The 24722-nt window shown below is 44.1% G+C and overlaps 1 protein-coding gene across 5 annotated transcripts in view; it reads right to left on the reverse strand.

Annotated features, from left to right (window-relative positions):
* Window positions 1–24722, reverse strand: part of SASH1 (SAM and SH3 domain containing 1) — a 188348-nt gene that overhangs the window by 138702 nt on the left and 24924 nt on the right. For all 5 annotated transcript variants that reach the window (XM_027602078.2, XM_027602080.1, XM_027602079.1 and 2 more), the window contains exon 2: window positions 4692–4820. In XM_027602078.2, the coding sequence (XP_027457879.1) occupies window positions 4692–4820 (129 nt within the window). The remainder of the gene's footprint in view (window positions 1–4691; window positions 4821–24722) is intronic.

The following is a 24722-nucleotide window of genomic DNA, read 5'->3' on the forward strand; positions in this document are numbered from 1 at the left end:
CCCTGGGTCAGGGGCTCTTCTCTGTACCCCCGCACAGCATTTTAATAATCTGTTTACTTGTCTAATGCCCCCAACTAAATTGTGACCTCTTTGTGGATGGGGAAAACATCTTTTACCGGTCTTTCTAGAAAGGCAAAATCTCAGATACAGGCTTAATGTTCATAAACTATTTAAAAATAATTACATAATACATGAACTCAACAAATACTTATCACGTTACCTCTTGCGCACCATGCACTGTTCTCTATGCTGGAATGCAGAAGTGAAGTGACCAAAACAGACCAACAGAATACCCTGTCCTCAACACAGGATTTGCTGTGGGAAGGGACTGAGGGAATTTGGCAGGGCTGGTAACTATGTCCTATATCATGCTAGAGTGTGAATGGCATGGATACATCCTCTTGACAAATTCATAGAGCTGAGATCTGTGCATTTCAATATGCAAATTTAGCCTCACAAAGAACTTTTCAAAAATAACAATAATGAAGTGGGCGTGGGGAGTAAGGATAACATAAGATTGTCGAAATGCTAACAACTATAGAAGCTGGGTAAGAGGCACGGAAGTTTGTTACAGAATGCTGTTTATATATGTTTAATTGCCAAAATAAAAAGCTAGAAATAATCTGTTTACTCCTATAAATACACTATCGGCAATGGCTGTGATGTCACATCTGTCTGTTATAACGTGCAATATTTGAATCTGCACCCCTGCTCCCTAAAAACCTGCCTGAGTCTCCACCTGGGCCCCCATTTCCTGATGCACACGCAGAGGTGATCATGATCTGGCACCGAGCCCAAGCTAGGCTTTGGCTGACATTAGTCAACCAGGTCCCCCTGTAAGGAGGGACTCCTTCGTCATGGCTGTATTGCACCAACGACCACACACACTTGTTTTCTGTCCACACCCGGGCACACTCAAAACCTCATAGGTGCCGAGGAAGCCGATATGGCCGGTCATAACTGCCCACCTTGCCTGTGTCCCTTTCTAGCCGCCATGTCATTTTGACAGATGTTGGACTTCGCATCACTAGAGATGGGCCCATTATGGACTTGGAAAGCCGTTATCATTTCCAAATGCAGACTCGCCCAGCCAAAAAACACGCAGTGCTCAGGGATGTGCCAAATGTGTAGAAATATGAGCAGCTTCCCTGCTGTTCACAAGCACTTATGTCCCAATCCCCAGCAGAGGCAAAGGCTCAGGTCCAGACATACTGTTCCTTTAGGGCCCGTTTGGTGCTAAATAAAAACTCTCTCCGTAGTTATAAATTTGAATCATAATCCTTGTTTATACTGTTGAATGTTCACCCATCTGTACTCTCTGTTGCCTTCATCTAAACTAACTGGCCCCAAAAACACTTTATCAAGGAAGTGCTTTATGCTAGTAGGGAGCCGGGTGATTAGGTCCTGGAAAAGGAGCTCGATATTCAATCCAGAAAGTTAATTACTAACATAATTATCAAAACCTTATATTTTTCAGGGTTAAGTCAAGCATTGCTGTGGGCAGGGTATCTTTTTGGTTGGTTTGTTCTCTGGTTGACATGTAATTAGCTCTTAAAGACAATGCATTTTTTGACTTTTAAAGCCAAACACAAATATCTAGATATCTATTCTATCTAGAGAATATTCCCTCAATTGCCAAAATCCACCCAGAGAATCTGAAATGAAACAAAGTCATAAACTGATTCAACCCATCGTTCAAAACTCTACATTCAAGGCTTTCTCTGAATGACTTTTTCTACAGCAGACACAACAAACTTAATGCTACTTTTTTCCGTATAAAATGCTTTAGGTGGGGCGCCCGAGTGGTTCAGTAGGTTAAGCATCAGATTTTGGCTCAGATCATGATCTCAGGGTCATGAGATCAAGCCCCAGGTCCGGCTCTGGGCTGGGTCTGGAGCCTGCTTAGGACCCTACCCACTCCCTAACTCCCCACACCCCTGTTGTGTTCTCAATCTCTCTTTAAAAAAAAAAAAAACAAAAAAACTCTTTAGGCTCCTACTGTATTTCTCTTGCTGCTTTTGGTGGATTATTTCTTTTCCAAACCACCTCAGTTCAGTTTTCACGGGACGGCTTATGGACATCGAAAGGAGTATAAAGTTGCAGGTCCTCAGACCCAAAGCTGCTCCAACAGCAAAACAGGGAAGAAGTTTGTCTACTTGTCCAAAACTGGAATAATGTGCAATAAAATAATGAAAAAATAAATAAAATAATACAATAAAGGGAGCATTATGGACGGAAAGTTACAGCTTTTCAAGAAAATGAGTTCCCATCAGGACTCAATCTGTGATGGGCTAACCACCATGAGATGGAACTTGGAATATGTTGCTAGAGTTGCACACATGGCCCAAATGAATGATGGATGACCTTAAAGCACATCTCACATGGACTTCTAGACTCCTGAACCATGTGGATGACATACAGGACACATGGCATCTAACCTGGCATTCAGCAGTTCCAGAGCTCCCCTTTACCTCTCCAACCTGCCTAGAATTTCCTAGAAAGAGAACCTGAATATACCTATCTGGGATCTTACTTTTTTCACTAACTACTGTTTAAAGGATGAATGAAGTTTCCAGCCTGGCTCCAATGAGCTCCCATCAATTTTATCCACCACCACATTCCTGCACCTTTGATGAGAACTAATTAAGCTCATGTGGTGTTTTTTTTTTCCCCCAGACTATCTTTTGCAGCTCTGGAACACAGCACACCAAATTAAGCCCATCTGTCTAAATGGGAAGAAGTTATTTATCCCACTGCCAAGCAGGCTTTCTTTCCTACCTAGATGCTGCTTTCCAAGGTTCCCAAACACCTTGCGGTGATGATGGTAGCCCCGACTCCTAACCAGCTAGAATTCTGGGAGAGCAGTTGCGCGTTACATCCAGGATCATCTACCAATTCACAGCAAACATTTCCTTGCATGGCAAAATGTCCAAGGAAGCCACAGAGTATGCTACCAGACTATCATTCAAGGTCAAAATTACAATATCCAAGAATTCAGTGCAATTTTTAAGTTGTTGTTCAGCTGCCATCTTGCCCCCCCCAGAAAAAAGGGGGGCTGTCCTTTTTCATTAACGATGCCCTAATAAAAGAGCCTAATTAATTTCAATGGAGTCCTCGGCCACCTGAGGTTACTTTTGTTAAAAAGGAAGAAACAACCCTGCCATTCACACATGCCAGACGACAAAGTTACAGGAAAGATGCCCTGGGCAATGATGACGCCCATGTGCCTGCCTGGGCCAGGATGTTAGGCTCCCAGGATGATGGCTCTCAGCCCCCAACCCATGCTTCTCAGCCTCAATCAACTCAATTGTACTAACTCCCACCACTGCCTACTGCTCAGGCAGTGAACCACAAAAAAAGAGAATCAATAGGTATCTGACAGTCATGATACACTGTTACTCCTGACCTGAAGAATCTTCACTTAGGTGGAGTTAAGGAAAGAAATTAAAGTCCACAGGAATGCCAGAGTCTCACTGTAGAAGTGAAGCACATCCACTTGCAGAATAACAAAGGTGCCTAAACTAGTTGTTATATAATAGATCCTTTATAACATAAAAGAATTATTAATAAATGAATTCTTTGTTCTGAGTTTCTTAATTATTGCTTTTTCTTTTATTCCTACCCTAAGCAGATTTATGGAATTTTTAAAAAATAAATAAGGATTCGAGTGAATCAGCAGTTTTCAAACCGTTTTTAAAGGCACAGAGACTCTTATTCAAAACAGAACCATGTGGCCCCTTCTCCTACCCCCCACCCCTGCATATATAAAAGATGGTCAAAAAGGAGTTGGTCTGGATGAGGAGACATTCCTGAAGGGGTCTTGAGGTCACCACAGTGAAATAAAACAATTTGAAAAGCACTGAACCAGATGAATCCAAATAAAATATACGATGAAAATTTAAATTAATAAGCGCAGAAGTTTCAGTGAGATTTTTTCGTAGCAAATGCACAACATGGAAACACTAGCACACATACAGATTACAGAGAGACCTAAGCTATTTATTTACTATTTATCACATGCAAATTCAAATGTGGCATTAATCCTAAACGGTCTTCATGAAACAGCCAAATGAATTTCAACAAACACCTGAGTGCAAGGCTAGAGCCATGAATGGTGATTATGAAGATCTTAATGACATGGAAGAACTATAATAAAATATTAACTAAAAAAGCAAGAATTATATTGCTGATGTAAAAATGCCAGGAAAAGCACTGAGCAGGGATCTGCTAAAATACCAACATGGTAATTACCAGGTGAGAAATCAGGGTGGTTTCTGGCTTCTTAAAATTTTATTTTAGGAAGGAAGGGAGGGCGGGCGGGCGGAAGGGTGGAAGGAAAGAAGAAAAGATCTAGCCTAAACAGTCTTCGGGCTTAGAGTCCATAGTGTACACTGGCCAACAGGGAAAACACTCTTGTCACTTAGGTTAAAACATAAAATCTAGTCTTTTCGTGAATACAAAGATTTGGCCATGCCATCCCAGCGAATACTCAATTCACCTGATGACCACAGAGCTAGATGATTCATCCCTTGGGACCTGAACTTTGTACCCCAATCTAGCACAGCAGCTTACAGACGGATGCCCCAGGCACACCCAGGACCGTCAGAAGGCCTGGAGGGGGTGCTGGATCAGGAGCAGGACACCGAGTAGCCCCGCCGGGCAGAAGCATGTTCTCAGTGCCACCCACTCACCACATCCAGGTCCTGGGACACCCGCCGTTTCCGGAGCTCCTCCATCCTCTCGCACACATCAGAGAAACAGGTGTTGTAATAATCTGCATACTGCTGTGCCAGGTCATCGATGTTTCCCAGCGAGCCGTCCTGGGGGCAAGGAGGGCAGCAGGAAGAAAGAGGAAAAGAAAAAAGGCAGTCAGTCCACCTGCAAAAAGACCCACCACTTTTGGTCCCCCTCTCCATGCAGTTACATTAATCATGGCTGGGGTTCAGCGCCAGGCTAACTTTCATGTGTGATACCTCCTAATCCTCAGGATACCCGCTGGACGCCAGACCTGTTTCCTCACTGTGCAGGTGAACAAACAGGAGGCCAAAGAAGTTGAGTGACTGCCCAAGGGTTCCAGGGCTAACAAGCAAAGAAGCCAGGCCTCCAACCCAGGACTGCCAATGCCAAGGCCACAGTCTTAAACCCATATCCCCGCCTGCCCGGCAGGGCTCAGAAACTCTCAGGGGAGCGCCTTCAGAGAAGGCACTGTGCAGGTGAGAGGCTCCCTAAAGCCCAATCAGTGGCTGCACCAGAACCTCCTGGGAAGCTTCTGAGAAATTCTGATACCAGGACCCCACTCCCAGAAATTCTGATGAGAACCAGAGAACTGAGAACCGATGAGGATGCTACATCTGAGACATACCGGTGCCCTGCCTTCCCAAGAGACCCTTGACAAGAACACCCTATCCCTTGAGTTATTCCAAGAAATAGGAATAACATGCAAGGAGAGTACATATTCATTACAAATTCACCTAAAGAGGAAACCCATCTGGGGCCTCAGCAGCTGCTCCAGAGCCCATCCTCCAGAGTCCACACTCAGCCCTGCTGCCCCTTACAGCTCAGTGGCCAGAGGAGTGTTTTCTCATCTCTGGGAATACCAGAACAGTTGAGTACCTATCTCACAGTGGAACTAATCAAGGAACACAGTCAGGCTGGCACATAGGATTATTAGTTACTAATATTTGCTTCAAGATAATGCTTCAGACTGTAGTCTTCCCTTAGGGGAGTGGATGCCTAAATGCATGTCCGAACACATTCATGAGGACAAGTGCTGCCTACATTTGTAAGTTAAGCCGTTTGCTTCATTCATTCATTCATTCATAGAAACATTTCCCCTGCCCCTTTGTACCTCCCAACATGTCCTTTCTTTGGTATGAATAAATGGCGCTACAAAGACCACCAAAGAAACACAACTTTGAGAGAGCCCAGAAGGTGCCCACACTTTCCATTTTACAGAGCACAGCCCTATCACATCACACACAGCAACACTTGTAAAACGCTGCCAGACATGCTCAGATGCAAGTGGGGCTGGGGAATTAAGAGTTCTCCAAAAGCCTTTCTGCTAAAGACTTTCAGGCCTTGTCAAGAGGCCTGGGTCAGAACAATCTCTACCCCAGATCTGTGTTTACCGATTTTATGCAACCAACAGACAGGAGAAACAGAAATGAAAACAAATGATTTTTTAGAAAAAAAAAAAAACCTCTTCCTTTCCCACCAGTAAAATGTTCCCCTTTGAGGTTAATTGCCTCCAAATCCCCAGTGCAGATCTAGGGGCAAGAAGAACTCATAATTACGAGACCAAATAAGGTGTTTTGAGTATCTGAACACGTCTGGGCATAAGTCATTCCCCACTCGGTCCGTTGGTCTGTGCGTCTATCTCAGACAACAGGCTGGAAGGACACAGTAGAGGAGCTGAGAGCCCAACCTCCTCTTCAATAGGTCCCCCAGTAGGGAAGTAAGATTAGTCAAGGTAAGAAATCTGCTGCTGAGCCTCTGAGGAAAGGTCCAGGGGTGGTCAGCCTGCTGGTCTTTGCTTTACTGCTGTCAAACTGCCTGAAACCAGAATCACTGGGGAGGAAGGGGGCCAGAAAGGAATATCTTAAGGTGACGTTCCTGAAATACAGCATGGTAAATCACACTATCATCCCCCAAGGTTTGCCCTGGCTCGCCTCAAGTCAACAGCATGTACCCTGTCCATTTCCCCACTGTGTCTAATCTGCCATGAACCCAGCAGATTTAGCAAGGTCACCAGAGCTGACCGGCTCTCCTTCCTCTGAGAATCACCCAGGTGACAAAATAAGCCCCCAGCTTGCTGGCCCACATCTCAGGGCCCTTCACTTCATGAACTCTGCTCCCCAGTCCCGCCCGGCTGAGGAAGGAGCTCGGGCCCACAGACTGGGAGGCCCAGGGCAGCCAGAAGAGCGACCAGCAGCTTCCTACAGCAACCGCTTTCCCCTCAGAGCAGCCCTCTCCCACCCCACCCACCTCAGCCCCAACACCCAGAGAACTGAGTCCCGAACACCAGCTATTACTCACAGCCAGTACTAGGAGAATGAGAGCAGAGTGCCCGCTGAAGCAAGGGCTTGAGTCCACGGCTGCCTGGGCAGCTGCCTTCTATTAAGCCAACAAGTTAGCTTACACTTCAAAGAAACAAAGTCCTCCCGGGCCCCCTTCTCTTCAAGATCTTTGTGTTTCCTTAGTCCCCGCCCCCAGTATACACTGAGAAAGACCAAGGCGCTCCCTTCAAAGTGTGCCTGGAAGGTGGGAGGAACAGGGCTTGCAGCCACAGCACCTGAGAACCCGCTTTTATGAGTGACTGCCTGGATCCGGCCACTGCCCACCACTGCTGGGGCCCCTGGAAGCTCCTGGGCCCTTCAGAGTCATGTCAAGTCTCTCGAGAATATGATGCTATCCATCCTGTCTTCATCCAGAAACATCTACCTTCATCCATCCAGGAAGGGAAACATGCCTGCCACTTTTGACCAAATATAAAACCCACATCTTCTAATATCTGAGTGAATCTTTCCTATGGTTGCTGTTCTTAAATGGAAATCTCTCTCTCCCTCTCTCTCTCTTTCACAGAGGCACTAAGAATTGTACTGTTTTAGCCAAAGCGCTCCAATCTTGAATTCTGGCTTCAAGAATTCAGATAAATAAATTCAAGAATTTATTTATTCAAAATAACCAGCTGAACTGCACAACTTAACACAACTTAACACAACCGTTTCCTTGGAATAATCAAGTCCACTCCAAAAAAATTCTTAGTTCAAATTACCCTTTTTCCCCTTTTTGCAAGCAACACCTTCAAAACCAACTGTTCGGTTCTCAAGTTTCCAAGCTGCCGATCAAAATTTTCTGCCACTAAGTGAAAAAGTTTAAGTCCCTATTTCTCAGTCCAAATCACCCAAAATTCCCCAATAACTTGGGGGCCTGGAAGCTATATCCGTTGCTCATAAGAAAAAAGGCAGCTGTTCAACTCAACACAGGCCAAAGACAGCAAACGCTTCACACCCTGCAACATGCTGCATTATCCACTCCTTACTTGGCGCCTGGCAGACAATAATTTAGAACAGGGTGGCACAGCTGCGTCTGTTTTCCCAAATCGCTTTCCAGATGTGCAATAAGTCCCCCAAATTTCCATTTTCATCAGTCTTGATGATTTAAATGTCAAGAAAGGCAAAGGAATAAAAGAACATGTTTTTTTAAAAATAGGTCTTGTCTGCCATCCCCAGAAAGGAATCCTGTTCATCCCCATCAACTGGAACCAACGAACAACCACAAGATCATTTTCTCTTTATCCTCTCAACACCCATGCTCTTTCAGGACTACCTGGAAACCTCTGCACCATTTCTGTCCAACCTGTTCCTACTTGAGATAGTACAGCCCTATTCAGTAAAAACATTCACTTCTACCAGAAATGTTCGCAAAATTAGTCTGCAGGGAATTTAAATAACGCAGCTGGATATTTAATAGCACCACACCTCATGCATCTTTCTTTTGGGGATGTGAAGTTCATGTCTGACTCAACACCCCACAATGCTGATGTCAAGAGGCACTGATGTTATAGAATAAACTCTGGACTATGACTTTAAACTCTCTCTAAATACAATTATTAAAACACTGAAATAGATTCCTTTTGAAACTTTTATTTCTTTTAAGATGTTCATTGTTTCTGCTCTAGTTATCACTTGCCTAATTTGTTTCACTTCTTATTTTTCCCCTTTGCTTCTCGTGCATCAGGCTGAAGCAATATGGGTTCAAGTTTTGGAATGGGGGAAATCTTATTTCCTCAAAAGATTTTAAGTAAATTGTGAAATTTTGTGCCCCATGATCTTTTTATAAGAATTTTCCCATCTTCATCTTAAAAAAAAAAAGAATAGAATCCATGCAAATTCAAGTTCTCCTTCCTTTTCTTATTATAAAACCAGGTCACAGCATCTTTCCATAGGGCCATCTACTTCACTTGACACGGCTTTAAATCAAATCTGTGGTCTTACTCCCAGTGGCAGGTCAGCCGAGGGCAAATCTTGTGTAATCTTCCCAAGAAGCCATAGCATACATTTCTACCAAACACTCCTCTTTTATACAACCAACATAAAAATATAGAGATAAGGGAAATTTGTACCGAACAATGGGTAGACTGCTGTTGCAATTAAGGAAAAAAGACATAGCACTATTCTCTCAACAACTGATTTAACAGTATTTCTGATATTTATCCCAATGTACTTCTGTCTCTGGGAGAAGTGAAAACTAAAAGTACTATGAAAACAAAGCATTTGTATCATTAACTTCTGTTATTTTTGCTCTCTTCTTTCCCAGATGTCACTTATGGTTCAGAATATCTTGACAGTCTTTAAGAGAGGGAAAAAAAAGAAAAAAAAATTCTGAAAACACCAGGAAATACAATGTAATCTGTATGGCTGTATGCAGATCACATGCAAATGAATACAAATGAACTTGTGGTCCTGCTATTTTATGTAACTGTAAAGACAGAGCCCGGAGGGAAAACTCAATGTGTTGCTCTGAATCCCCAATGTTGAGGGGGGAAAAGAGGAAAGAGAAGTCTCCTGACTCATTTATTTAGTGTGTCTACCTTTTTTGTCTATAATAATAAGTCCATATATATATTGCATAATATAAAGTACATGTTATATTTACATTGCTCCCTGTTGTTTTGGAGAGGAACGGAGCTATATGTCAGTACATCAGTTCCCTGCAAGCTAAATCCACAGAACGAAATCACTACACGACAACGAAGGCTGATTTCTTGAATGACTTCACAATGTGTTTTCATTCTTAATTAGCTTGTTTAAAGATTCTGAGGTGATAAACACTTCCAGCAACCTTTCAGGTGAAATCGCTACTACCATAAAAGACTAATTTTGATTTCCTTGTTCAGCCTCACTGAATCTGTGAGATGGTGTTGCAGGAATTCTCTGCCTTCAGTGCCCCAGGTTCTTGGTCATGCCACTTCAAAGAATGAAGAGGTGGACCAGATTAAGAGTGGTGGGCAGCAAAGCAAAGCTTATTGAGCAAGAGCATTAAGTGCCCAGAGAGGGAGGGGACCGGAGAGGGTTGCCCCTGGAGTGTCTAAGTTGAGGGGTTTTTATGAGCTCTTCTGCAGAACTACATTAAGCATTCACGGTGTGCTGAGTCATGCCAATCATGGCTCTGGTCACGTATCTGTGTACCTATTAGGTTAAGGTCTACGTGCTCACGGTCTTTTTTTGTTGACATCTGGGGGCTTATATCTTAACTGCCCCTTGCCCATGATAGGGACAAATGTTCTGCGGTTAACTATCTTATTTTAGGACGTTTTGCAGAAGTCACTTCTGCAAAGGCTGCAAAGCAGAATGCTAGTGCGCTAAGCTGCAAAACTGGATGTCAGTGCTGTTTTCTCTCAGCTGTCCTGACTCCATATTTCTTGTTGGGACCCTGGCCCTGACTTCCGAACTGTCCAACTCACTCCCAACAATGTCACTGTACCCAGCTCTGTTATTCCATCCTGCCCTATCATTATGGAGAAATTCACTGAATAGATAATGATCTCAAATACTTTTCTCTGAGGTATCACTCCAAGCATTTCTGCAAGATGGTTGGAGCTGGAATACAGTCTGTCTCAGGAAAAAGTTTTTTACACATGACAACCAAAAACACACACTCAAGGACAGTATTAGATCATGCTGTTGGTGATGAAAAGGCCCTGGGGGCACACCCACATGGCAGGTGGCTGAGGGCTGATCTCACATCTTCCACTCCCCCTCTCCAAAAACACCCAGAACTTGCCAGGCCCTGTGTCTAATTCTTCCTTTGGCAAATATGACTTTGGTGCCCAAAGCCCTCACTATTCTGCATCATCTCTGATTAACATAAATCTGCTCCTGAGGAAAGAAGGGCCTCAAGCAGGCAGCATTGACCACTCCCTCCTTCCTAGCACTCTCTCAACAAAACCACCACCCAAAAAAACAAACAAAAAACATACAGATACAGCACAAAACCAAAAATAAACAACAACTGGGCCATGGAACTTCCTTGATATAAGATATTTATAAATATATATTATATCTACTTACAACTCTAAGTACTTATTAATATAAATTCTATCTATTGACATTAAAAATGCACACAGAAATAGGCATTGTAAATGAGATAAACACAAGTATAAGTAAAAAGTTCTAAGTTCTTTCCTTTTCGCAAATGGAAAAGCAACTGCAGTGGTATTCACCCACCAGATCACAGCCCATTAGGGCTGCAGCGGTCAGCATGGATCAGAGAAGTAACTACCACGAGAGATTTCAAGCTGGTGAAACAGTCTATACAGGCTGCTACCTCTGGGTCTAGCACTGAGTCAGTCCAAAATCACTACAGGTCAGCCAGGCTGGCAGTTATGAAAGAAGCTGGGTGTGAAAGAGCAATGACGAAACTGAACCCAGGAATCACACAAAGACAACTAAAATCCGCATCAAGCCCTGAGGCCATGGGCGACCTGTAAGAGAAGCTAGAGCTCTTTACGATAGATCTACACACACACGCACTTGGCTCAAGACTCCCAGAAGATGAAGGAGATCTGGCAGGACCTGGACTTGCGGTGGGTCTAGGCACCACCTCAGGCCAACAAGACAAGGGAGTGGATCAGTGATACCACGTGGGAGCCACCACGGATACCTGCCACCCACCACCAACCTTCAGTCTAAAAAATATGGCAGCTGTGATTCATTTCTGGCTTCCGGGTTGATACAGTGCTAAGCCAGCAGAGTCCTGAGATAAATGCAGACATGTGAGACCAGCATTTGTTGCAATGACATTGCATAGCATAGAGCAGAACAGCATTGAAGAGAACAGAGAATGCTGGCATACAACACATGAAGCAAGGATACTGTTTCCTGCAACATTTGTTTCAGTTATGCATGACTGTTCTTGATCACAATGTAAACTGTATCTTCCAGTGAATATAGGACAAAAAGGATGAAAGTCACTGAGGGGGGCGCCTGGGTGGTTCAGTTGGTTAAGCGACTGCCTTTGGCTCAGGTCATGATCCTGGAGTCCCGGGATCGGGTCCCGCATCGGGCTCCCTGCTCGGCAGGGAGTCTGCTTCTCCCTCTGACCCTCCCCCCTCTCATGCTCTCTCTCTCTCTCTCATTCTCTCTCTCAAATAAATAAATAAAATCTTTAAAAAAAAAAAAAGAAAGAAAGAAAGTCACTGAGGGCATTTTGCCTCCCAGGCTGCACTCCTGGGGGTACTCCCACTTTGGAGTCTATTCTAGAGCCCCCCCCCCACCGCTCCGGACCACTGGCCTCCTCCCAACCCTCAACCTTTCCTCCTCAGCTCACCCCAACAAGCAGATGCTTCCCCAAAGCTTCCCCTGCCTTTTTCTCTTCTTGTGCTCCCCGTTTTCTTGGGGAAATGTCATCAGTGCTTCGACAGATCTAAAGCCACAGTGGAAACGTGTTCTTCTCGTCTCCTCTTCCTCCCTCAGGTCCAGTGCAGCTTGCTTGACCCGAGGGGACGAAAAGCTTGAGATTTTTAGCAAAAATGTGATTACCAGAATCTCACACACAAACCAGGAATCTCTAATTATCAGCTCGGAAGGAATTTGGAAAGCTCAGTCTAAGTATGAGAACTCAAGTTTCCTGACCATGGAGAGGTGTAGCTACAATAAAATGGGATTTAAAAAAAAAAAAAAAAAAAAAAAAAGGCCTCCTCTGTATCCCTCCCAGGGAGTGTGTGTGATATCACGTTAACTGGCAGGTATGATGGAGAAAGTGACCAAGGCTAGAAAATTAATACGTTCTTCAATCATCAACACCTAAGAGGGTATGCCATTAATTCAAATAATATGTACTGAACATCTATGACACTCCAGGTGTTCTGCTAGGTGCTATGTATACAATATAAAATCAAGAAACATGAATGTTTATTATTAATAGAAAAGCAAAGTATGGTCTTTATTACTGTAGTCATATGGTTAAGTCATGGAAACCTGTTAAGGGGGTTTACTAGGCTGTGTGCTTCGTGTAAGGTGTTTCTGGAATTAAGGGCTCTGAAAGATCCAATCTGCTGAGCTATCTATCAGTGGCTCAAAAGAACATCTCACAGGAAGCTTCAGAACTTGAAAATGAAGGGAAGTGACTGGAACATTGACAATTTGTTCAAAAAAATTAAAGTACAGATTCGTACTCAAAATGGACATGTGCAATTAGCAGATGGCAATTGCGGACTAAACTCATTTCTCATTTCTAAATTGCCCTGAGCTAACAGAATCACAGATTTGGAAAGAACAGCAGAGCGAGCTAGTTGGGTGGCAATGAACGAGCTAGTTTGGTGAAAATGAAGTCACAATTTCTGACCATGTTCACAGATTTTGATGAGTATGAATCACACTTTGCACTTTCTCTGGCTGCCTCTGTCACATAATCATGAGGATATGAGCATTCTCAAGCATTTGGCCAATGATGACCTGATTCGGGGGGGGGGGGGGTAGTGATCTATAATATTCCTAGAAATTTGGAAATGATTAATCTCAAAACAATCCTGAAATTTCAGGTTGTTAAACCTTGTACAATATTTGAGTTTGTCATATTTTAAGAAAATTATATTCTGCTGTGGCTTGAGCAGAGAGTCAGGAGGGTGATAATGAATGGAATCAGAACAGGACTCGATCACCGTGTCTGATTACCTTGAGGCAGGCTAAGAGAGATTTGGAAGTCCTGGTGACCTGATCAAGACTGACAAGAGGATAGATCTTGTAACCATTCATTGTTAATTAAAATCTTTTTCGGTGATGCTCCAAAAGCTTCAGATTTTTAAGAACTGGTAAGTATTACCTAAACAGTGTTATCAATAAAAATTCAGATGGCCAGCAAGACCCAGGACACTGATCAAATGGCCCATACTGAAGTACTTGGATGCCCCTGACTTATACTCTCAAAACTCCTTCTCCACTTCCTTAGCTGTAAATGCCTTGCCTCCTCTTCCTACGTATTCAGTATGAACTCTCCAACTCCCCAAACTTTCAGGCTGGATTCCGGTGTTCCAGAGATTAGCCTCAACCAGTTGCCTCCACACCAGATCTCAGGAGTCCTTCACTTACCCTCAAAGAGGCCACTATGTCTAATGGAACTAATTATACTAATGTGTCATGAATAAGTCAATGTTAGTATAACATCTCTTCCCTAAAACCTCTACATCCTAATCCGGGCAGTGTTTTAAGTTGCGGACAAAACTTCCCAGCTCCTCACCCTCTCTCCAATCTCATCTCATGTACAACCCCTGCCCTAGATCCCATGCCCACGGTGACTTTTAGAATATAGATCTTGAAAACTGTAAATGTCTCCCAGGGAGGATTTGACAAAGTCGGTCTGTTGTATACCATACAATATGACAGCCTTTTTATCTGGACTGTCCGCCTTTCTAGACTTGTCCCGTGGCTCCACCTCCCTTATCCACACACCAGTTTGGGCCAGATCAAACTAGTCCACACGGCACTCTATCATCCCCACTCCTCCATGCTGTTTCTTCTGCCTGGAACACCTTCTTTCGCCCTACTGACCCCGCAGACAGCAGCCCATCCTTCACAACGGACTTGGCATGGCAGGTGGTCTTCTTGCTGCATCACTGCCAATCATACATTCCACCCACAAACGGAATGACCTGATGTCTGCAGTCTGCTTCAGAGGCATGGAGGGAGGAGGAGGAGGTGGGTGCAGGTATAGTTGAAACAAGATTGGCCATGACTGATGGTAGCGCTGGAACATGGGAGTTCTTTAAAATATGACACTTCGGTATCTATTTGAAGTTCTCTATTTTAAGGCATCTTTTAAAATGACTTTTACTCGGTTGTCATTCCCAGGAGACTTCAAAGTCCTTGAAAGCTGGAGCTGGGTCTTACTCATTTTGGCAACCTCAGCACCTAACACCATCACAATGATACTTAGCCATTCCCTAAGAGGTGTCTATCAGATGCATGGAGGAAGGAAGGAATGGAAGTCAACAGAACTGACTCCCCACTTCCTGAGGGTCCCATAACATTCATTCGGCATTTTCATATATAATGATGAGCTTTTAGTCTCAGTCTCTGTCCCCACCAACTTTAGAGCAGTAATTGAGCCTAGTGAGTGAGTGAGACATTCAAACATCCTTTGAAATAACAACCAATGAAGAACGAGGTGAAGGGTTGCGGAATATGTTTCCAGGCAGAAGGGACAACAAATACATATAATTCGTCTGAGTCAGGAGACAGCCTCACCTGTTCCCTGAGGAAAAGCTACCCAGCTGGCTGAAGAGTCGGTGCAGAGGTGTGGCAGGACAGGAGGGGGAAGAGAAAGAAGGAAAGCTGCGGGGAGGATTCTTCACGTACAAAACTGATTTCTGATTATTTCTGCTTATTGCTGACCATTCTTGATATATGGATGGGCATGGATCTCGTTGGAATCCAATGGAAGATTCTTACACCAAAAAGATTAACGGGGAAAGTTCCTTGGCGCAAGGGGCACAAGGTCACTAAACTCTTTCATTCTTCTCACATCCTGACAGAAAAGGCGAGTGTTTGGAAATGACTATATAAGGAGGCACTGAAGACACCAGGGCCATAACCTTTTGAAACCTCCCCATCCAATCCCTGCCAGGGAGACCAGGAGGAAAACACACCTGGAATGCTGCTGGGGAAGGTGGTGTCAGAAAGCAAATACAAGACCAACGCTGTGGCCAAGGAAACAGGCACATTCCCTCGCTGGGAATGAGCTTTGATGAGCCAAATGGAAACCTGTCTGATCCTATACAGTGGAGGCTATTTCAGGGCCCTTCATTCACGTGACACCAATTGGGTGGTCTCTATCCAAAGTCAGGGAGAAACCAGTTTACCCATTGCCCTGGAAAAACTCCAAGTAATCCAAAAACAACTCTTCACCGCACACCTAACCCTCCTCAAGCACATTTCATGACCTAGCTTCCGACATCTGCTCTTCTGTCCATCCCCTTATCTCAAGGACACTTCCAAGAACACTCCGTGCTCCAAGGACTTCATTTGGGGACTCAAAAGCCCGCTTGTGGATGTGGGGTAAACGGGAAATCTGCCGTCTTCATTCTGTGCACATTCTGACCTGTGACCTACAGGAAAAACCAGATTTAGAGAATGTCAGCTGCGCAAAATTATTCTTCTTGTTCCAGGCACACAGGTGAGTATTATCTGGATCTGGGTGTCTGTCCATCTATGGATGTAACCATATAAAACAGTATATGACATGAAGGCCATACTTTTATTTCAATTCTTTGGGAAGAAAAGTTCTTTCCTAACTACATCATTTCCCCTCAAGATGATCTCAATTTTCATCATAAAAGACTTTTCCATTTGCCAAGAAGATAATGTGAAAGATCTCTGAAAAAGCATCCTTAGCACATGGGGCCTACTCAGATTAAAAACATTTTTAAAACATCTTGGAAGTTGAGAATGAAATTTATTTGCTTTGTACCACATTCTATATAGAGTTACAGTGTAAACTTGACAGGTATCTTAGGCTTAAAAGCAAAAAAAAAAAAAAAAGCCCACCTGAGATGAATTCACATCATTCTACCAAGCCACTTGTCACTAGAATGAAAATGTTCATTTTTCCAATTTGCTCACGAGCTGAGAACTTACTAACATCACCACTGGCTTTTTCATAACACCTAAGGTTTAAATTTCTAACATATAATTTTTCTTAAAGAGGAATTCACTTCTACTTAAGAATTAACATTTTACGTACTTATCGGCCAAATCTTGTTACTTTTAACAGTTTTATAGGTCAGTGTTTGCTGGAACACAGTCCCTTCTTCCTTCCTATCCAAGTTCTTAGATTCATAGGCTAGTCACATGTCTACCACCCAAACTTTTTTATGCTCCTCAATTGCTCTATAAAAAAGAGCAATTTCACTTTTATTCCTCTGTGATGTGGATGATAAATTTTTAATTGTCACGTTGTGGGAGAAAAGCCAACCAAAAAAGTGTACCTACCAAAAAAGTGTACTAATAAGTCTCTTAAAGGGTCCCCTAGTTGTTGTTTTTAATGCTACCCTGTCAGGATAGGCTGTGTCTTTCCATTGGCAAAGCACAATTCAACAGCTCCACTTTATACTGGGAAATCAAACACTTGGCTCCCTCCCGTTCACCCCGGGCACCCTCTAAACACAGCAGTCGGAGAGATCCTGTTTGAACTTAAGTCAGACCCTTGCCCCTCTACTCAAAAGCTTCAGTCCCCTTCAGAGTAAAGGCTGCAGCCCCCACCCCCATGAACTGAAAGGTCCATGGTCCATGTCATCTGTGCCCTCCCCCACGTCTCTCGTGCCCCATCTGGAGCCTCTCAGGCTCATTGCCTGGCCACAAGGCTACCTTGCTTCTCTTCCAACACTCCAAAACATGCCAGCTAACCCGGCCTTGGGACTTGCTCCTGTCTCTGCCCTCACCGCTCTGCCCTCACCTGCCACAGAGGTGACTCAACACCCTGCTTCCCCAGTGTGCCCTAGCTACAATGGCAACCCACCTCTCAGGCACACACAGTCTCTGACCCCATCCTCTGCCTACTCTCTCTCCTCCCCACTTCTCATCATCTAAACTAGTTTGCATATAACTCATGTCTGTTTTAGTCCCGTCCCCTAAAGTGTAAGGTCCCTAAGGGCAGAAATTTTTCTAAGTTTTGTTCACTGCTCAGTGCTTAGGACAGTACCTAGAAGAATTTCAATATAAATTTACTGGATCAATGAATGAATGGAATAAAACTGTCAATCAACAAGCACTGTGCCAGGCATTATGCTCGGGCCCTTGGGAAGAGGAATATCAACAATTTATATACTGCTTTATGTTCTATTTTTCTCTCGGTAATGGATCGACTCTTCAGTTCTCAGACTTAAAAGTAATTGGCAAGGTTTAATTTCTAAAACACCCATTACTTCAGCATAATTTAAAAAGCCAGTATTAACTATGCTAGTGCCTTCTGTATGTGTATCATCCTGTTCTCTTTGTATGGTTTCAAAAGAAACAAATGGAATATATGGTTCAAGGTGTTAATTACATAAGCTTATTAAAAAACAAACTCCTAAGAGGTGTTGGTTTTAACACTTAGCACTTTTATGTTTATGTAGTTTATTAGTTTTTAAATGTGAGAAAGTCAAATGTAGTATAAGCATATTGCAAAACAGCCACTACCCAGGGAAAATTATTTCACCTACATAGACAAGCCTTTTAAAGAACTGGCTCTAGGCTGCAAGTCTGAAAGTGAAAGAACATGGCAGCAGAAGAAGGTTTTTATATGACAGTGTTTCTGAATTCATGGTGGTGCTGGGCTTCCTTATGCAATGTGCAACCATGTAATTTGCAATTTAAGCAGTTTCACAAAGTCTGAAAAGAAGTATCTGTAGTATTCCATTTTGTAAAAATGAGTGAGGGCTATGTCAAGACACTCTCTGTATCTATCTAGGTCATAAATGAGCTAGTTTGGTAACTCCAAATATTTTTTCGTATTGCATTTAGAAAGAATGTTCTGTGAACAACTACTAGTGGGGAAATTGGTTCTGTTAACGAATATCCCCGAATAAGACCTTCGGACCTCCACCTGCAAACCAGGTCATAAATGCAGATAATAAAGATTCTCAAAAGGCCATTAGAATTAACTGTTCTCCCACTGCAGTTCTTCACGACCTCCCTGGTCACAGAAGGCAGGTGTTGGGAAAACTGGTGAGTAAAAGGCTCCCTGCCCCCATTCCGGCCTTTTCTTATTTGTGAGCACCAAGAACCCATAAAGCACCCTTGCTCTATGCCTAGACTGAGGCCAGATCCTGTTCCCACCTCCCCAAAGACAAGCGTGGCTGTGGAAGCCTGATGTGACACAGGCAAAAATGCAGAAAAACCAAACTGATTTTCCATAGAAATAATTCAGGAAATATCTAAAAAGGCATGCCGATTAATTTCAACCTCGCTTCATTTTTCCAAAACATTTGCCCAGTGACAAGAGGCACTTCTCTCCCAGCCCCCTCTCCATGGCAACAAAACCCCTAAGAGGTATACAATATGGAAGAAAGAAGAGAAATTACAGCCATTCCATGAGGCTGGCATTCTGACAGCAACATTTAAGGAGACAACCAAGGAGAGATACTAAAGCATGCGGCATGTGGCAATATACTTCACCGATTGTTTTTTCATTATAAAAATTTTATTTGCTGTTTCATTCTTGTGTGGCAGTCTTCCTTTGAGAATACCTTATTAGGTTGGAACGTATTTTTTGACAAGAGACCCTAAATATCGCCAAAGCAGAGAGAGAATTTAATAGAAGGAAACCAAGATGGCCTTGTTGAAAGATAGAAAAGAAAAAGCCTGGGATCAAAACATTCCAATGTGGGTAACTCAAGGACCAGAATCCCGGAACTCATGTGTCCAAACTTTCCACAGACTGCTTCTGTGTGAATTTCCTCCTTATTCAAAATCTTGCCAACTACCCTTGAATCTCCAATAATTAATCGCCTATTTGTTTCTTAGAATTGCATCGGATTTTGTCCATATTCCACAACCTGTTTTTTTTTTTTTTTTTTTAAGATTTTATTTACCCATTCATGGAAGAGAGAGAGAGAGAGAGGCAGAGGGAGGAAGCAGGTTCCCAAGGAGCAGGGAGCCCGACAGGGAACTCGATCCCAGGATCCTGGGATCATGACCTGAGCCGAAGGCAGACGCTTAACCATCTGAGCCACCCAGGCGCCCTCCACAATCTGTTTTTTAACCAAAGATGTCGAGATAAACGTAAACGACCTCAGAATACTTTGTGTAGGAGATGTTTGATCATTTGATCTATCCTTATAACCCTTCCTCACCTCCACCTTCCATTTATAAAAGAAAAAAAAGCTGCTTTTTTTTTTTAAAGATTTTATTTATTTATTTGACAGAGAGAGAGACAGTGAGAGAGGAAACACAAGCAGGGGGAGTGGGAGAGGGAGAAGCAGGCTTCCCGTGGAGCAGGGAGCCCGATGCGGGGCTTGATCCCAGGACCCTGGGATCATGACCCGAGCTGACGTTAGATGCTTAACCGACTAAGCCACCCTGGTGCCCCAAAACTGCTGTTTGTTATTAAGAAATTATTTTATCTACTTTGTGGAGGAGTTTCTTGGTTTGGTTTGTTTTAGGGTTTCTTTCTCTTGTTTTTTTTTTTTTTTTTTAAAGATTTTATTTATTTATTTGACAGAGAGAGAGACAGCGAGAGTGGGAACACAAGCAGGGGGAGTGGGAGAGGGAGAAGCAGGCTTCCTGCTGAGCAGGGAGCCCGATGTGGGACTCGATCCCAGGACCCCGGGATCATGACCTGAGCCGAAGGCAGACACTTAACGACTGAGCCACCCAGGCGCCCTTTCTCTTTTTTGGAAAAGGAAAAGAAAGAACCAGTTTGACACAACTGCTAATACTCCATCTCTAACCTCAAAAAGGCAAGTTATTAAATTTCCTTGCGCCTTGGAAGTACCTGCCCACAGGGCCACGAGGCCTAATAAATGAGTTTAATAGTCCATGTACAGCGCTCAACATAGTATCTGGCACCCAGAACTCAATAAAGAATTGCTTTTGTCACTAATAATTGCCATTGTCACTTACAATGTTCTGGAATATCATGACCAACCCTGGGTAGTCCGGCTTAAAAAATTTCCTGTCTTAATGAAATCACCTTTGTCCAGGTAGAAACAGTTTCAATGGGTAAAGCAGATATGACTACTACAGATAACAAACACGACGCAGAAGCCGAGAAACCTGTGATAAACCCAGATTCCAAAATAGCCTTTTTCTCATTCAGAGCAGAGGAATTTATCTACAGGCATATCCCTCCTATGCTGCGTACTCCCTCAATGTCTGTTTAGTCACTCTGCCTGGCGTGTATCTACTCCTGATTGTCTCACATATGCACGTTCAGGCACCCTCCCCAACATGGATTAGCTATGCCAGGCCAATGTGTGGGTCATCTACAACGCAGTGCACTTGTAACTCTTGGCAGTGCCTACCACAAGGTCACAGGGGTAGGCATTTAATAAAAGCTCAGTAATCTTCCGGGCTAACAGCATGGAGCTTCATGCACCATACAGATGTCTTTAAAATGATTTGCTTTTGATACGTTTGATCAAGTTTGTAGAAAATGCTGACACTAGAATCTGGCATGAGGGCCAGATGGGTGACTGGGTGGCTCAGTCGGTTAAGTGTCTGACTTTGGCTAAGGTCATGATCTCCAGGTCCTGGGATCAAGCCCCAGGTAGGAGCCCCAGGTCATGTCGGGCTCGCCACTCAGCAGGGGGTCTGCTTCTCCCTCTCCCTCTGCACCTACCCCCACTTGTGCACACATGCTCTCTCTCTCAAATGAATAAAAATCTTTAAAAAAAGAATAGAATCTGGCATGTGTGTGCGTGCACGTGTGTGTTGAGGAGGCTGGAAGGATGAGCTGGGGAGAAATTAATATTTACTGAACATCTACATGACTATATTATGTATCAGGTGTTCCCACATGTTATTTCACTTAAAACGTACAAGTCGTAAGTAGGTGGTACTAACGGTACAACCTAGTGAGGGCGTAGACACTCAGGGAGGTGACAAAAGTGTCCACCGTCACTTGGCTAAAAAGCTCAGACCCAGGCTTCAAATCCGTGACGACCTACTCCCAAACCTGACTTCACTCCAGAAAAATGGGCTTGCAGCAGTTCGGTATACTAACCTTACTGCTGATTTAAATTATACAGCCATCTCCTGAGGCCTTCACAGAAGACAGACCCTCCCATTACATTTTTTAAATAAAAATGAGCATTCGTTAACAGTGCAGTACTTCCGAGCTGTAGAAGTGTACGGTGGAATAATTCACTCAACCACGTATGAGGAAACATACACCTGGGGGCTTGGCCAGGCCAAACACACTGGCACATCGTCCAATCCCATCATTTCTTCCTGCGGCTGGGCCCGCCGCTGACCCAGCAGCCCTCGAGTGACTGGCCCCGCGGCACCGCGGGAAACGCTGGGGCTTGGAAGTGTTGACACAGCTGCTCTGGGGGCCCCTGAGGGGTGCCCCCTCCCAAGCTTTCCATCCCAGTACTATGTGCAAGCATGAAATAGGAAAAAGCAGCCACGTGCAAGGGGGACACAAACCAAATCTATCCCCCCCACGGGCCCCCACCCACCCCTTAACATGGGCAGGAGAATGGGCCTTGGAACTTATAGACTGGAAAGGGCGGACCCAGGATCTAGGCTGACCTCAGCGCAGCTCCCAGAGGGCAGAGGGGGCTGCGCGTCATCACGTCCTGGTTAACCCCGGCCCACCCTCCACCAGGACAGCTTCCTCAGGAAATCCTGCCGGCTACAAAGAAAGGGGAGGCTGGCCAGAGGGTGTAAACAGGCGCAGACATGTTTTGTTCTGTGGCCCTGTCCACCCGAGCAGAGCCTCTGCGGAACAATCTTCTGGCAGCAGCAGAACTAAAGAGCCAGGCTGAGAGATGGCCTGACTGACTAGGATCTGCAAGTCAACAATGTGCATGGTTTGCCCCAGCTGTGGATCGCTCTGCTCTAAGGACTAAGTTGCTCACTCCTAGGCTCTCAGTTTAAGAAAAAATATTTACACTGAATAACAATAAGACACATAGTACCCTTTTTCCCCCAATTATTATTTGAAATTCAAGTTAGTTAACATACAGTGTTAATATTAGTTAGAGGATTATTAGTTAATATTAGTTAGTTCAGGTGTAGAACTTAGTGATTTAACCCTTACACACAACAACCCTTACACACAACACCCAGGGCTCATCACAAGTGCTCTCCTTGATCCCCGTCACCCATTTAGCCCATCCCCCCACCCCCTCCCCTCTGGTCACCACCAGTTTGTTCTCTACAGTTAAGAGTCTTCGTTTTCTCTCCCCCACCTCACCCCCTGTTCATGTGTTTTGTCTCTTAAATCCCACGCACGGAACTCTTCTGCATGTTCCCGAGCCAAAGGTCAAAAAGCTTCACAGCCCAGAGCAAGCCTACTCAGGTGTGTACCCACCTGGCTGGGGATGAAATTCCAGTCAGCACCATGTGCCCTGGTGTCTCCTCTGAGCTTAGCCGGGTGCCCGGCACGTGGCAGACACTCAACAGATGTTTAATGAATGAAGATGCTGAAGTGGGAGAATCCCTCCCAGCGGCTACACACCCACATACAAGAGTATCCACATGCACCAAGAGCATGGCATGAAAAATTACATTAGAACAAAGGCAAGAGAATGAGTAGAAAGGATGTTGTTGTTACCCACGCCCATCCCCTCTATTTAAATCAACTGCAACCGCTCTATCTCATGTTTGTGCTTCTCCTTAGAAATTCTCTTTAGGACCAGGGGAGTCCTGAGGCCACTGGGGACCCAGCCCCTTCTCAAGATGAAACAGTACCTGCTTTTCTAGTAACTCAAATGTCAAACACAGGACTCTGATAAGACATTTCATCCTATGCTATCTTAATAAATTCAGGCTCCAGGGAACCTAATGCAATTTTTGTTCTTTACACTCCAGTGTAGAACACCATCTCTCCTTTCCCTACCCTGCCTGTCTTCTTGTCCTCCGTCTTGCCAGGCACAGTCACATGGAAAGAAGGATGCTGCCAGCAAGCCAGCACCTGGTCATCACAGACACCACCACATCTCCAGGGTGGCAATGGCTCATAGCTCTTCTTAGGAAAGAGGAATATTTAAAAATGCAATAAAGATTCACATACACACTGAAGTGTGGTAAGAAACCAATATGAGCTGTGAAGCCAGAATTCCTGGGTTTATGTCCCAGTTGCAGCACTGTGTGACCATGGACGAATACTTAACCTCACTTGGCCTAACCTGTAAAATGGGGTGGCAAGGACAGTCCCAACATCTCATCTCACAGGGCTATGTGAAGGCCAAGAGACATACCCACAGATAACATTGAGCACAGTGCCTGGCACACAGTAAGCACTCAATAAATCTTAGCAAGTATTACTAAGTACCAAAATTCAAGAATTAATTGTCTAAACAAAGCTGTAGGACAGCTCTATGCATCAAGCATTTTATTTTTAGGAACAGTACCACAGAGGTATTGGAGATTTTTGAGGCATTTAATTAAGTCTGACACGGTTATCCACCGCCGCCCCCCCCTCCCCACAGTGAGCTTTTTAAACACAAAGCTTCATTTAAAAATTATTTGGAACCCTACTTTTAAGTACCAGAAACTGCGTGTGTGTTAGTGTTTATACCAACAGGAGATATCGGCAAAGGAAGAGATCTCTCCCCTTTGTCATCAACAATCATTTGGGATTTGCTGCCCCCATCTACACAGTGGATTCTACCACAACCACAGAGTCTGATATTAGGGCCTACTTTTCTCAAACACCTGAGAACAGTCCTATCTGCCCACGGGGGTCAGTAAGCACCGGGGACTGCAGCTAAATGACTGCATCTTACAACGATGACTATTGTCACCGTCAGTCACATCTCCTCAGATGAGCAATGAGCTTAACGTGAAAACACATCTTATTTTGGAAAACGTGGCTCATGCATCGTGGGAAAGGTTGGGGACGGAGCGGGGGCACTGAAGGTCTCTTTTAAGTGGTCAAATGCCCTCAGAATTTCAAGAAAACTAAGCAGACTGATTGCGACCCTAAGGTTTAAAAAGTTAGCTGAAGAATATATGCACATGAAGGCTACTCATTCTTTTTATTTCCTCCACCACATACCGATCACCCCATTCACC

This window comes from Zalophus californianus, chromosome 7 (assembly GCF_009762305.2).
Source record: "Zalophus californianus isolate mZalCal1 chromosome 7, mZalCal1.pri.v2, whole genome shotgun sequence".
Taxonomy (NCBI): domain Eukaryota; kingdom Metazoa; phylum Chordata; class Mammalia; order Carnivora; family Otariidae; genus Zalophus; species Zalophus californianus.